Below are 14,475 nucleotides of genomic sequence, written 5' to 3' on the forward strand. Positions count from 1 at the left end.
CTCCAGACCGAGTTTTACGCGTATTATCTAATAAGAGAGACATTCTAAGAAACTTTTTTTTTAATCCATTAGCGCCCAGTTTACTTTGCAAAGTACACTTGGTTTTTGAGCTATAAAAAATTTTAACCGAATATTCAGATTTGGCTAGTTTGCATTTATGGCACCAGGTGTTACAGCAAGACACTCCTAATCTGATATATTGGCTCGGTACCCTTTCTTTCGATCTACGAGTCGTCATCATCCCGGAAAACGTGTGCTGTTCGAATGCTTGCGGTGAGTACTGCATTTTTTCTGTGTTTTCTGCTGTTTTACGCCGTATATTGTATAAATAATGGCATATTCAGCATTATGTGGCGTAAGGTAATCGCTACCAAGCACAGGAAGCATCTAGAATGATCTATTTTGATTAGAGGGGTAGATAAATCGCGGTGTATTTTGTATAGTACAACGTGCCTTCGCTGGAACTTAGACTTGTTTGTTGTTGTAGGTTGCCTCAGGATGGATCCCGGTGTTTTCTTTGGAAAAAGACCGTTTTGCCGGTTGTCTGAGGCTCTCGAGGTTGCCGCTGATGTTGCTGTGCATGCGGAAGAGCCTGTAGATATTGTTATTGTGCCTCCTGAGCCTAGCGTGGATACTGATGTGGAGGAGGCAGACGACGACGGTACAACTGATACGGTGGTAAACGACGTCTCAGGTGACTAGAGAGATCCTTTTACATACCTTGATTCAAAATCTAGAGAAACATAAGCCTTTATATTGCTTTCTAGGCACGCTGGAGTTACATTGCGGTGGATGTGAGGAAACTCGGGACGATGCAAGGCCGCGCAACAGAAAAGCAAAGGTCTAGCGTCCGCTTTGGAAGAACAGCCAGCCAGAGTATCACTGGGCCACTCCAACTAGGGGCATTAAGGAGAGAGAGTTGAACCTCAAGTCTTTATTCTTTGGAAAGTCTCCGAATGAGGTGTTCAGCACAATACTCGATGATGAAGTTCTGACTCATATTGTAGTGCAAACCGGAAAATATGCGAAGGAGAATAATGAGCACGGTTTTGTCATCAACATAGAGGATGGTAAGAAACTCATTGGAATTCTGTTGCTTAGCGATATCACAAGCTGCCCAGCCAGCGAATGTACTGGTCCATTGACGAGGACGCTTTGGTTTCGTGTTTTGCAAACTGCATGAGCCGACAGCGATTTCTGGATATAAAGCGCTTTTTGCACCTAGCTGACAATGATTTGATTCAGAGCACAAGTGACAGAATGTTCAAGGTGAGATCGCTAATTGAGCTCCTGAACAAAAAGTTTAGACAGCACGGAATTTTTCATGAAATCCTGTTCATAGATGAATCAATAGTAAAATATTTTGGGCATCACTCATGCAAGCAGTTTATCAGGGGGAAGGCAATACGCTTCGGCTACAAAAACTGGATGTTATGCAGCACCAATGGGTACTGCTATGCATTCGACACATACTGCGGCAAGTCCATTACACCTGATACAAGGCCACTGGGCTCGCGTGTCGTTTCTTCTCTTCTTGAAGTTGTACCGACGGCAAGCGAGCATGCTGTATTCTTTGAGAATTTTTTACCAGTCACAGCCTTCTCGCGTCTCTTTACACTCTAGGATTTCGAGCAACCGGGACTATTCGAGAGAATCGTCTGAATGGATGCCCTCTGCTTTCTAAGAAGGAGATGGAGCGAAAGCAACGTGGAGAATAATGCTTTTGTTTTGATCCCGAAAACGAGGTTCTTTTAGTGAAGTGGAGAGACAGTATCATAGTGACGATGGCGACGAATTATGACACCATTGAACCCCTGAGCTCGGTGAATCGATGGTCATCTTCCGAAAAAAAGAGTAAAGGTTCCGCAACCAAATCTCTTCAGCAGCTACAACAGTGGCATGGGAGGTGTGGATCTTAACGATCAAACTGTGAACAACTACAGAGTTGGCATCCAAGGAAAAAAATGGTGGTGGCCCCTATTTACGCAGATGATCAACATGGCCGTAGTCAACGCATGGATAATTTACCAACTTGTAGGCGATTCACAGCTTGACTTACTCGCATTCACCCGCATCATAGCGAGGCACTACCTGCGCCTTGGTGTGCCTCACTGGATCACCAAGAGGTCTCCACTATATGTCCTATCTGCCATTATTCTCAATCCACACGGACATTTTCATAAGAAGCTGGACAAACAACTCCGCTGCACTGTCTGTCACAAAAGGTCGAAATGGTCTTGCGAAAAGTGCAGTGTTACACTCTGCATAAAGCATGGTTGCTTCAATAAGTTTCATGCACCGTGCTAACTTTCACATTTGCCATGGGAGCGCCCAGTGTACTTTCTTAAGTACAGTATCATAACTTGTGAACTAATAATGGTAAGGCCATGAAACTTTGCACGTGTTGTTATTTACTTCAGGTAATAAGGTGTGCAAAAGATAATTCAACTCCTATTAGTAGTTTCTCCGTGGGCCTTAATGGGTTAACTTCAGATCGCATAGTACAAGTTGACAGATTAGAAGTTTTACATGGCTGTTGTACATTATTCTTGCATCGTACTGTCGTTTCTTTACATAGCTGTGGCATTTACTCAAGTGGCACCTGCACTCTAAACACGAATACGCCTACAGAGAAATAAACTGGGAGTAAGCGCTCTTATGGCGCTCTTCCTTTTATGTAAGCAGTTGTAGTGAGAGACAGCTTACTCCCTTCTTACTCCTTCCTGTTTATAGTGTGCCCTTGGGCACATTTCAATTTCGGCACTGTGCCACATCCTCCGTGCTGACAAGGCCGGATTTGTGAGACGCTGTATAAATCCTCAGTTACAAGTGGTGCCAGTCTTGTCATTTTCACATGCCTGCTTAGTCCCCGTTTCCATTTGTGCAGCCTTCAGAATATGCTACAAATATAAACCAACTGGTCCAAACCAAAATATTACTTAAAAGCTTAGATTTTTTATGTTAATACCAGTCAGCTTTTTATTACATCCTTCACTGCTCTGTTCAGCATGCAGCAGTGTATCACAAAGTAGCACAACAAAAAATATCATAGGGTCATGCTTAACTAAAAAGAATTGCTCCTGCTCTTCGATGAAATTATTAGCTAAAGGCGCACAATGTCAAGCTTTTACCAGCAGCACCCATATATCATTTCCATTTTTTTTTACATTACTTCCTAACTGCTTAACAAACTATTTGACAACTATTGCTAGCAGCGCACAATGCAGCAGCGAATGGACATGAAGCGCAGCATAAATTCTCGTGGCACTCGCCTCTCACTGGCTGATTTTAGCGAAGTAAAGCGCATTTTTTTTCTTCACGGTCCAGGCTTCTTCTGGAGCTTTGTTATAAGCATTAGAAAGCGATAAATAGCCGGGCATCCTGACTGTAGACCCGACGCACGCATGCCGCGGGCCGCACAGGAGCTTCAGACTGATTTGAAAGTGACGAGTAGCTGGGCAAGGAGAGCTGCTGGCTTACAGGTTGAAGATCCCAGCCCCGCGCGCGGGCTGCGAACCATTTCGGAAGCAATGAAATAACCTTAAAAAAAGTTTTTGAGGAAAGGAAATGGCGCAGTATTTGTCTGACATCTCAGCGGACAAGGGAAGGGAGGAAGATGGGAGTGAAAGAAGGAAGAAAGTGGTGCCGTAGTGGAGAGCTCCGGAATAATTTTGACCACCTGGGGGTCTTTACTGCTTGTGTTTTCGGCCGAGTCGAGCTGCGTGTATTGAGTGCACTGAAGAGTTCTCCGTAGCCGAGAATGGCACCGAAAATTATAAAAGGCATTACTCTCACGTCACACTACGCAGCTGATCGCTGGCAAGTGCCCAATCTCAATCCGGCGGTCTCAGCTACTCATCACTTTCAAATTAGAGTTTGTTGCTAGATTGTCAGTGGAATCAGGGACCATGAAGGAAGAGCAGAGAAGGTGCTCTCAACTAAGCACTCAATCGGAGGCGAGTGCCGGGAGAATTTCAGCCCGATGATTCTCGCGACTGCCGGTGGAACAGACACTGCCTTTGTTTTGGCCCTTATGCACTACCAACAAGGAAACTAAGCGTCGTGGGACAACGGTCGTGCTTAAGTAACTTACTCTAATATGACGCGACTTCGGTTTAGTGTCTCGCAAGGGAAGCGCCGTGCTGCACAGCCTAACGAAAACATGTTCTCTGGACGAAAAGGCGAACAAGACACGCGCAGCAATCATCGCGTTTGTTCAGTCGAAGCGGTTTCCATCAAAATAACAGTCACTGAGTGCTCCTGTAAGGCTCACTGATCATATCTCATGCTGGCACAGCTTCTGACAAATGTCGTACACAACAAGCGCAAAGGAGACTATTTTGTACTAAATAAATAGTTATGAAACACCACGATAGAAGCAGCGAAACCAGAGAGAAAACCGTGTGAACATGAGCGCCGCCATTAAAAACGATGGACTACTGGCTTCTTGGCTACTTCGGCGCTTCGACCATGTACTGCACTTTACACTAAATTAAACTATACAACAACATATACTTATTTTATTTATTTATTAATCCATAGCCCTGCATTATAGCTACTTTAAATTTTCAAACCTATTAGCGCTGCTCGCAACTAGAAACCGGAGCCGCGCGGCGCCAACGTTGGGGAAAGCGCGATAGATAGCGCCAACAGCGGAAATAGATTGCAGCATGGAGGAAAGAAAAAAGAGGCCGTCACGTGACATTTTTTGAAGCCGAAAACGAGCTCGGCACCAAATTGTCCGGGCGCGCTTTTGTTTATTTTTATTTGCGCTCTTGTTTACGTTTCTCCTCGTGCGCGTTTCAAACCACGCGAAGGAGCCAGACTAGAGAGACTCCAGTGCGAGTGCCGCTTGACTCCTGGCCGTTGTTCATGTATACGGGAGACGTCGGAAGCGTTCGTGTGAGACATCCAGCTGCTTCCAGTTATTGCTCTTTGCCGCGTCGTCTCCGCGCCGTCCCCGCTCTCTCGTTCGAACGAAACAGTCCGGCCTTGCATGGCCATAATCAAGTAGCATTCGGCAAAGGCACTTATCGCAACTGTGGCAAGCGCGGGAAGCAACTTATTACGGTGGTCCACCATGGTAGGTCGTTTATTGCCACTTTTGCCTGCGTCGTTTTGCGAAGACGGAGATATGTGTCCGTGAGTTTCTTCCAGGCTGCACTTTGCGAAATATACTGGTATACTTACATCCGGCTCATCCTAGACTCGTACGAGTTAATAGCAGGGCTAGAAGGTTAATTTCACCAGGTAAGGTGAAGGACAAAAACTAGTTCAATGAAATTGTGTATAAATACACAGCTGCTGCCAAAATATAGCAGAATAAAACAAAACCAAATCTTCCATATATATACTTTGAAGAGCATGCTTTTTGTTCTCATTTTTTTATATAAACTGTTACACATGGTGCCACTGAAATAGAACTTATAACTCTGTGCCGTGTATCATCTTTAATTCTTTTTTTATTCTGTGTGCCTTGGATTGCACTGTGTATTTCATGATACTTCTGAAAGAACTATCCCACTTTAATGCAATGTAAAGTACTGCCTTTAAATTTAAGCTTCCTGAAAAGCTTTAGAACATGGCTACCCTGGAAGCTTTCCGTGTCCAGCTTGCTGGCACAAGGCTTATATTTAAATGGCCCTCTGCAATACTTTGTACATGAGAACATCATGATTTTCGAATGGACAGCTGTCAAATGTGCTCATGAGGTTTTAAAACAATCTTTATTTGCTGGAATGAATTCAGAGCTTCATGCCTGAGATCCCTGAGCAAGGTTCTTGATGTCGAGATGTTTGCATGCTGCGTTCGCATAAATGTGGTCCGTATACTGGCCACACTTCAATCACGCTCTCTGGCGGATAGCACAATCCTCTCAGTATTATGCTGAATGAGTGTGCGCGTCCATGCTTTTGGCTAAGTCGTAAACAATGCTTCCATGATGCACGATAACACCGCAGCTTAGTGTTCAACCTGCCTTTTAATGCTGCTCTTGTTGATGAATATTGCAATCTCTATATTGCATATGTTTGGGAAGCTGGCTGTTTCAACAACGTCTCCTGCTGCAGCAGTGAGTACAAAAAGAATCCTGGAGTATTTTGTTATTGGTCTTGAATACTGTATTTTTCTTCATAGCAAGTTTTCGTGTGGCTGGCCATGCCGGGAAAGCTTTCTCATGCATCAGCGAGGATTGGCAATTATACTAAGAAGTCTGAGTTCTTGACCCTGAATGCAAAACTTAGCATCATAACATATTCATAATGATGACCGCGCCAACAATGACATTTGATCCACAACTTCAAGAGCCACTCATAGAGGTGACAGAAACAGAGAGTGCCGACAGTGGCGATAGGAGCACGGCAGGGAAGGATTTATGGTGGGGGGGATGTCATCCCCATTCAAAAACCTGACATTTTACATAGGAAAACCGTGCCGAGCCCCTATTTCTCAACAAAAAAATTCCAAGAAATACATGTTTCATATGAGACAGCCCCCTCCTCCCCCCCGTTAAGAATGATCCATAAATCCACCCTTCTAGCATTGACACGTGGCAGGTTTTGCATCCACAGATCTAGTGTAGAGCATGATTATTTATATACATGACCGTACCTTTTTAGACTGCTTCTAGAAGTTTAGGAGTACCCAGTGGCTTCAGTATAGGTTTCACAGTGCTGCTGTGCGTTATTTCATTGCTGTGTTTCATGTTTAACGTGCACAGTTGCAGCTGTACACATAAATTTTCTCTAGTTGTTGAAATTTTAGCTTGTAATGCCACTGCAGAGTAGCACACTTTACTTGTGATCCACCATACAGAAAATGAAAGTCAATGTATTGAACACATCAAATTATATTTTTTCAGCATAACTGCAGGCATCTTTGAAATTGAATGCACATGTGCATTCTCATTTCAATGAGTACTTTTTACCACAAATGACACTGTCATAGGACATGGGAAAAATAAACACATGTGAGAAAAAGCGCCCAAATTCAGTTCGAGCTTCATTACGCAGTGAAAGCTCGGAGCGTAAACGTCCATACTATTAATACGCGAAGGGTGGCAAACGAAACCATATGGGGAGTTGAAACATTTTCGCTGTCATGAAGTGCGAAAATGCTTCGCCTTTTTCGCACTTTTTTCGCATGACCTCAACAAAGCAACTGCTGAACCTGCTACAGGAAACGGATCTAAAAACAGCGTGCGACCAGAAATACAGACTTGATCTCGATATGAACGAATACACATGAGCCCGGCACGTCCCAAAGGCAAATAGCGTGCACGACACTTCAGACAGGCATGCGACAAAGTTTCTATATACTAAGAACAAAGCGAGCGCCGCTGCTTCCTTTGCAATATCGCTCTCCGCCCATGTCATGAACCCCGCCGCTCACACAAGCGCAATCGTCGAAAAACAAAAATACCAGTTGTATTATAACCAACACCAGTTGCAATCGCTGGAGTGTTGCAAGAACACACATAACTAGCAATGAGGTTTCACTGCTGATCGAAACGGGAACGCGAATAGCACACAGCACGCACAAGACACGAAACATTCGCACAATACGCCGACGACCGCTCTGTAGTGCACGCCGTTTCGAATCACTGGTGAACGAACAGGGCGAGTGAACAGCGCCCCCCCCCCCCTTACTGCTGTCCGGATATTTGCTTCTCAGTTTTCTAGTTCGCTTTCTCCATTTCGTGTCAACATTCTTTATATACAGGTATCTGAAAACTTTCGTAGCCCACTGCCCATTCGTAGCCCGTCCATTTTAGCCGTGATGTTATTGTGACTCCTAGATACTTATATTCTTTTACCTCTCTGACTGCATTGTTATTTATGTTGTATGTAAAATTAAGTTGCGTAGTCTTTTTACTGATGCAGAGATAAACTGTTTTGTCGAAGTTAATAACCATTTCTTATTTGTTACACCATTTTGCTAATAATTGTAGATTTTCGTTCAAAGTAAGCTAGTCAGACACAGATTTGACAGAATTAAATATAGTACAATAATCCGCAAACAGCGTTTCGGTCACAGAGGGTTAGAGAGCTTCTGTGAGGTTTTTTATACAGATATTGAAGAGTACTGGACCCAAAACCGATCCCTGAGGCGCACCTAAGTAAACTTCTAAGAATCGAGAGGTTGCTCCATCGATGTCGCAAACTGCTTTCGTTTTGTAAACATGATGTGACCCAACTGATTATTTGGTCCGGAATGCCTAATAATTTCATTTTTGTTGCTAGTTTATGATGAAGAACTTTATCAAAAGCTTTGGAATAATCTAAAAAATTATGTCGACCTGGCGACCACAATCAAACACTTTGACACTTTTACCTACAGTGACCCCTAGTTGTGCTGTAGTGGAATATCCTTGACGGAAGTCATGTTGGGCTTTGGTCATTATTTCCGTCTGGTCCGAAAAATTGTTGTGGTATTTGGTGATTAAATGTTCTAGCACTTTTGTAGGAGGTGGAAATGAGAGAAATAGGGCGGTAATTACCAACTTGCAGTCGGCTGCCATTTTTAAAATCCGGAATCACGTGGGAAATTTCCCATTCATCTGGTACTATACCCGATTCAAGAGACTCATTAAATATTATTATCGAAAACTTGGCTAGTATTACAGCGTAAATTTTAAGAAAGGTAGTGGGAATATTATCGGGGCCGGGAGTTCCTTGGTGTCTAGCCGCAGGAGTAATTCTACTATTATTTCTCTGCTAATGGTAACACTTCTTTCAAGACTGTTCAGACAACAGTCGTTAAACGTTGTATTAGATTTAGTAAATACGCTTTGGAAGTAAGTATTAGAAGCATCAGCTATCCCCTTTTTATCTGTAATGGCAGAGTCGTTGATGATAATCTTGTCAAGTTTTCTAGTTCCTTTGTTTGACAGAAACTGCCAAAATTTACTGGGATTTTCTGACACGAAAAAAACCAAGTGTCTCACCATGGAAGCCAGGTTGAAACTCTTAGTCGTAGCTGCATGTTTGCCCCTACCAAAAACGCACGGCACCATACTTCTGTATAATGACGTGGTATGCAGCACTTTTTGGTTGAAATCAGCTTCACAAGATATGGACATTGTTGCTGTCTTCTACACTTTAGCGTTAGGCTAAGATTAATGAAAATGACTCTTCAAACATTCTTGGGTTGGTAGAGCGTATTTCGGACGCGTATTTCGGAGGTTGTGTGTTCGGATTCCATTGATGACATGTCGTTTTTTCTTCTGCTTTCTAATAAATTATTTTAAAAATAATTACCCAGTTAATCTTCCGTCGATGAAGATGACAAATTAAAAAGACACTCCTTGGTTTCAGTGAATATTGGCTTCTTTCATGTGCGTTAATTAGAGTGTGCGAATATCTGCGGTGCTCACCGCTGCTTGTTGCTTTCGCAGCGCTAGTCGAGGCATGGCAGAGAAGGCCAAGTGGCCCGTGCGCCGCGGGGATAGAAAATCAACTATTACAATTTAGTTAATCAGCTTACTAGTAAAAGCAATTTACCAGTTGGGAGTTGAGTTGTACGCTGCAGGTGGTATTAACCTTGTTTGTTCTGCGGGCAATCTCCACCGTAGCGTGACTTATATGTTAATAATGACATAAACCTTTCGGATCAGTTGTCTGGTGTCCGCTTTAACTCGTATTACTACGCGTCAAACGCCATACTGTTACCTCAAAAAGCCTATTTTTAAAAAAAATTAGTGTCAAGCATTCCTGAAAGACCTGGTATATCGCCTGCGACGTGGAGCACCTAAAAAGCCCCAATTATCAAATAATTCCCTCCGCGTATGGATCTCAAGGAAGCGCTGGGCAAATTTTTAATAGGTCCGTTAGGTTTTCGGGGTCGCCGCCTGCAATCATCGCGTCCCGTCGGCATCGTCACTGGCATGAACGCTTACTTTCGGAGCTTTTTTGTCAGCTTTGGAACAATCGAACCTTGAAGCAAGTGCCAGGTATCGTAGTAGCTTATAAGAACGGTCAGCGTTCATGCAGTTGTCCCCGATAGTACAGAGGCGCGCTGGTGGTACTTCGCACAAGCAACTGCACGATGTGATTAAAACAAAGCTCCTCCTGCGGTAGCTCGAAAGTGGCCTCAATTTCGAGACATATTCTCGCGTCGGCTGTCCAATCTGCAAATTCCGGTTTTTGAGGCTGATATCCACCATCAGCTGTGGGTATGCCCGGCGCTGGAGCCGACGAGAATCTGGCACCTGGTGCGGCAGCGGGTCTCTCGCCGGCCAATACTTCGTTATATATCGCTTGGAGTCAGGGACCGCATTATCAGCTTTATTAGAACTGCCAACATTTTTCCTTTATTTAGCCATCATTATCTTTCAACCATCATTACATACCCTTTTTATGCCCTCAGGAAATAAATAAATATCGATTTGTAAGACGAAAAGACGAACAAACAAGAAAGCCGTGGTAACTCTTCTGTGCATGTCTGTAGACGTGAATTTGAGATGGCTGGCGATTAGTGCTGGAACTATAATTCGTTTCAGAGCTCTCCACAAACTATCTGCTTTTTTTCCCGCAGAAGGCGGAAACAGCGAGGTCAGACCAAAATGTGTCTTCTCCTGCGGTGCATGCGGTGAGCTGTTTTCAGCGCAAGATCTCTTGGAGAAGCACAGGCGGCGCAAGCACCCGCAGAGACCAGAGGGAAGGCACTGCTGCGCCCACTGCCCCTATTCGAGCGATCGAAAGTAAGACAAGATTTGAACTTTCCTCTCGTTTTGGTTTTGTTATGTGAGGTTTTAACTGGGGGATAAATAAGTTATCCCCGATTAACCGCTGCTCACATGGTTCAAAACTGCCCGGACCCTACCCCGTGATAGCTCGCGCTACCGAGCGCACGCCGACCACGTCGGGCCTTGCTCTGCGTGGGAAGAAAGGAGCAACACTCTGGCTGACTCAAACAGGCATTTATTGGTACAGCAACAATAACGTCGCCTAGCAACAAAATATGCGAAGGAATTGAGGTCATCCGACTCACCATCACGGTTTCGAGCGAACATTCGCCCACGCTAGGGCAAGCGAGAAACTCCGAGGCCAATAGGGACGAGCTAGCGGGAGGGTGTTCCCAACATGAGGCCTCGCTCCGCTAGCGAAGAGCGGAGCGCCGCGCCGAACAGTCGGTACGCGTCGAGTTCCCGAGCCGAAGATCGGGCGCTATATGCTGTTGGAGATGGCGCTTCGTTCCCACCGCTGGACACCAGTTGTTGAATGGGGGTTCAGTGTCACTCCCGACGGGACCACAGGTCAGGAACGACGCTTGCTCCGAACTGCGCCACCACCACCAGGATAGGACTGCTGACGAGGTTAAGGAGTTAGATGATCGGAGGAAGGTTACTGGAGGGTTCATTTACAATATTTACATAAATAGAGTCAAAAGGAACTTCTCTCCGAAGAGAGGATATTAAAAGGAGGCCTAAGGAGCCTTAAAAGGGAGCATGATCCCTAAATGAAGCACGATTCAGGGAGCGCCCAAATGGCGCACGATTTTCACTGCACTCGCTGTCCAGTTTTATACTGTTCTTGGTCCCTAGATTCCCCAGGTTGAGGACGTCTCCGCCAGGGTGGGAGTGGTCTATCTTATATTATCACGCACAAACACGCACCACCGCACAGAGGGACATGCCCTCGTCATGTGTTGAGCCAGGGAGAGAGGAGGATGCCCTCGGGTGCACTCCGACTGCGGAGGGAGATGATCTCGTAGCCAGCCGAAAGATTCCACGCACCGCCGTCATCTGTTCTTTAGATGTCAGGCGACGCCCCGGACAAGAACGCATGGTCGGGTCCAGTAGTCGGAAGGGTCGCTTCGTTCCTGGCGACGCCTGCGAAGGCTGGCGGACGACGTTGCTAATCCGCCGCCGTTTTTTCACACAGAGCGTCTTCTACTGGGAATGAGGCCGCATTAGTTCCCTCAACTTAGTCACGGGCATTTGGGGAAAATAGTTGCCGTTGGCTCGCTGCGGCGGCCTCTCCGCTTCGCCCGGAGCCCGCCCGGGATCCGGGGTACTCGGGTCGGAAACGTGGGAGGATTCTTATTGCGTGGCTCGGGACCATCCCGAAGAAGCTTAGTGATGGCTTCCTGCAGGTGAACCTTGCCGAAGACGCTGCCAACCCAGAAGAGCGGGCCCCCGAATGTAACAATGCAATGCCCCGCGCGCACGTGCAGCAAATACGCAGTTTGTGGCACTCGTTTCGTTGCGACGGCGGCGCCCTTCCTTGTTATTTAAAGTAACTAAAAATTAATATAGAGTTAATATTAATATATAGAGTTAATATGCAGATACACCTGCGACTTGCGACAAAGGTGCTCCAATATTTATATTCAAAAATGGCAGGAAGAGGTGAGGGAAATAGCTGGGTATTACTGCAGGATAATGTTACAACCGGATGGTGTTGCATTATTGAAAAAAGAATACTCCCTTTCTTTCTTCTCTCCTTCCGGACGAAGCAGTGTCGGTGAGAGGTGGATCCGCGGCCCCGTGTGGTAGCATATACGCATGCAGTGGGCTTCTTCTAGTTTTTCAGCTCTGCGTCGTCAGTGTGGCTAACATGCTCACAGTGTCTACTTTTTAATCCCCCTTTCATTTGCTTCCACACAGACCTAATGTCGTCAGACACGTGCGGACCCACACGGGCTGGCGGCCCTTCTTGTGCCAGGTGTGCGGGAAGGGCTTCGCACGGCTAGACCATCTCACCGGCCACCAGCTGGTCCACTCGGGGGAGGGTCTGCACGAGTGCCCGGACTGCGGACAGCGCTTCAGCCAGGCGTCTAACCAGACTGGCTGCTCACCGCAGGGTGCAGCACTGTGTGGACGGCGGGGCTGCCTCGCACCTGTGTACCCGCTGCGGGAAGTGGTTCAACCATAAGGGCCACCTCAACAGGCACCTGCTGACAAACACGGGGGAGAGGCCCCACGTTTGCTCACAGTGCGGCAAGAGGTTCACGCGACTTGTTGATGCCGTGAGACCTGAGAGGGTGGTGCACGGCCGCCAATACCAGCTCCAGTGCCCGCTCTACGTGAAAGGCATTGTGAACATGGCCAACATGAGAATACATGTGTGCACATGCCACAGCTGTGCTAAGGATAACGAAGAGCTGTGCAGCGATGAGTGAGGGACTCAGTGCAGGTGGAGGCATGTAAAAGGCTCCTCTTGAGCCCTGTCTTGTGTGTTTTTTCGTGAAATTTTCACATCTGTGAAGAATTACACAAACTAGAATTTGTTTTTAGCACAGAAAGACACCACACGAAGAAACTAACTTCACAGTACCAAGCGCTAAGAACTCGGTTTTTATTGACAGATCGCTTGCTTTTATACAGCAGCTGCTCGTATCACATAACATCACATCACTTTATTTTCCTTAAAGACCCCTTTCGGGGTGTTACATAAGGGGTGGGGTTTACAAGATGCAGGCGATCACAGAAGTCGAAAATGTGGATGGACAGGTTATGGCAGCGACATGGTGGGGAAGGCCGTACCAGTCAGTTGCTGTTCGTGAAAAAAATGAGTTCATGAAGGTAGTAGTACGGGCTCGTGGACGCAAAACTTGACCGATGCGATGGGATCTGCGTGGTGGGGGTGCGCAGATGTATGGTTCTTGTCTTAGGGGTGAATAAAAAAACTTGTGATACAAAACAAGACTGGCAATGCGACGGCGAGCAGAAAGATCACACAAACCTGATTGTAATCTTAGAGATGATATGCTAACGTCGTATGAGTATGAAGAGAGAATAAATCTGGTAGCTCGGTTTTGTACAGCTTCGATGGCATTTGTTAAATATGCTTGATGAGGGTTCCAGATGGGCAATGCGTATTCCAGTTTAGTTCTGATAAGTGAGATGTATGCTTGTAGTCACGTGTTGAGGGGCTTCCCTCAGGTGACGTTTTAAGAAACCTAATGTTTTATTAGCTGATGATATCAGATTAGTTACGTGCAGTCGCCAAGATAAATCATTAGAAATGGTGATACCTAAGTATTTGTAAGACTGGACGAGGTCAACAGGGCAGTTAGAAACGGAATATTCAAAAACAAAAGGGTTGCGACGGCGGTGAAAAGACATGTACTTACATTTGTTAGGGTTGAGTGTCATCATCCACTGCGAACACCAGTTTAGTACGAGGTTTAGGTTTGCTTGAAGGGATTCTTGGTGAGAAGGGTTAGTTACCGAACGATAAATAACGCAATCGTCAGCGAACAAGCGGATATGGCAAGATACGCGCTGGGGTAAGTCGTTAATGTAAATGAGGAATAACAAGGGACCAAGGACGGAACACTGCGGGACGCCAGAGGTGACTGGGAGTGGGTTGGAGGATTGGTTATTAATGTAGACTGACTGAGAGCGGTGCGTGAGGAATTCGTTAATCCACGCGTTGATGTTTGGATGTAGGTTTAACTTGGAAAGTTTAAGAAGCAAGCGTTGATGAGGTACTTTATCGAATGCCTTAGCGAAGTCTAAGAAGATGGCGT

At 45.7% G+C, this 14,475-nt stretch overlaps 1 protein-coding gene across 1 annotated transcript; it reads left to right on the plus strand.

Moving 5' to 3' along the window:
- Window positions 1-239: 239 nt before the first annotated feature.
- LOC144114845 (uncharacterized) lies at window positions 240-14,187 on the plus strand. Its single transcript, XM_077648840.1, has 4 exons — window positions 240-273; window positions 488-694; window positions 10,534-10,699; window positions 12,608-14,187. Exons 2-4 carry the CDS (start codon window positions 499-501, stop codon window positions 12,873-12,875), a joined length of 630 nt encoding a protein of 209 aa, XP_077504966.1. The 5' UTR covers window positions 240-273; window positions 488-498; the 3' UTR covers window positions 12,876-14,187.
- Window positions 14,188-14,475: the final 288 nt, after the last annotated feature.

Source organism: Amblyomma americanum, chromosome 1, assembly GCF_052857255.1.
Source record: "Amblyomma americanum isolate KBUSLIRL-KWMA chromosome 1, ASM5285725v1, whole genome shotgun sequence".
NCBI classification, from domain to species: domain Eukaryota; kingdom Metazoa; phylum Arthropoda; class Arachnida; order Ixodida; family Ixodidae; genus Amblyomma; species Amblyomma americanum.

Coding starts and splice junctions, on each gene's coding strand:
- LOC144114845 (XM_077648840.1), top strand. CDS start 499: ATGGATCCCGGTGTTTTCTTTGGAAAAAGACCGTTTTGCCGGTTGTCT. Junction 695..10,533: donor GGTGGTAAACGACGTCTCAG/GTGACTAGAGAG, acceptor TTTTTCCCGCAG/AAGGCGGAAACAGCGAGGTC. Junction 10,700..12,607: donor CCCTATTCGAGCGATCGAAA/GTAAGACAAGAT, acceptor GCTTCCACACAG/ACCTAATGTCGTCAGACACG.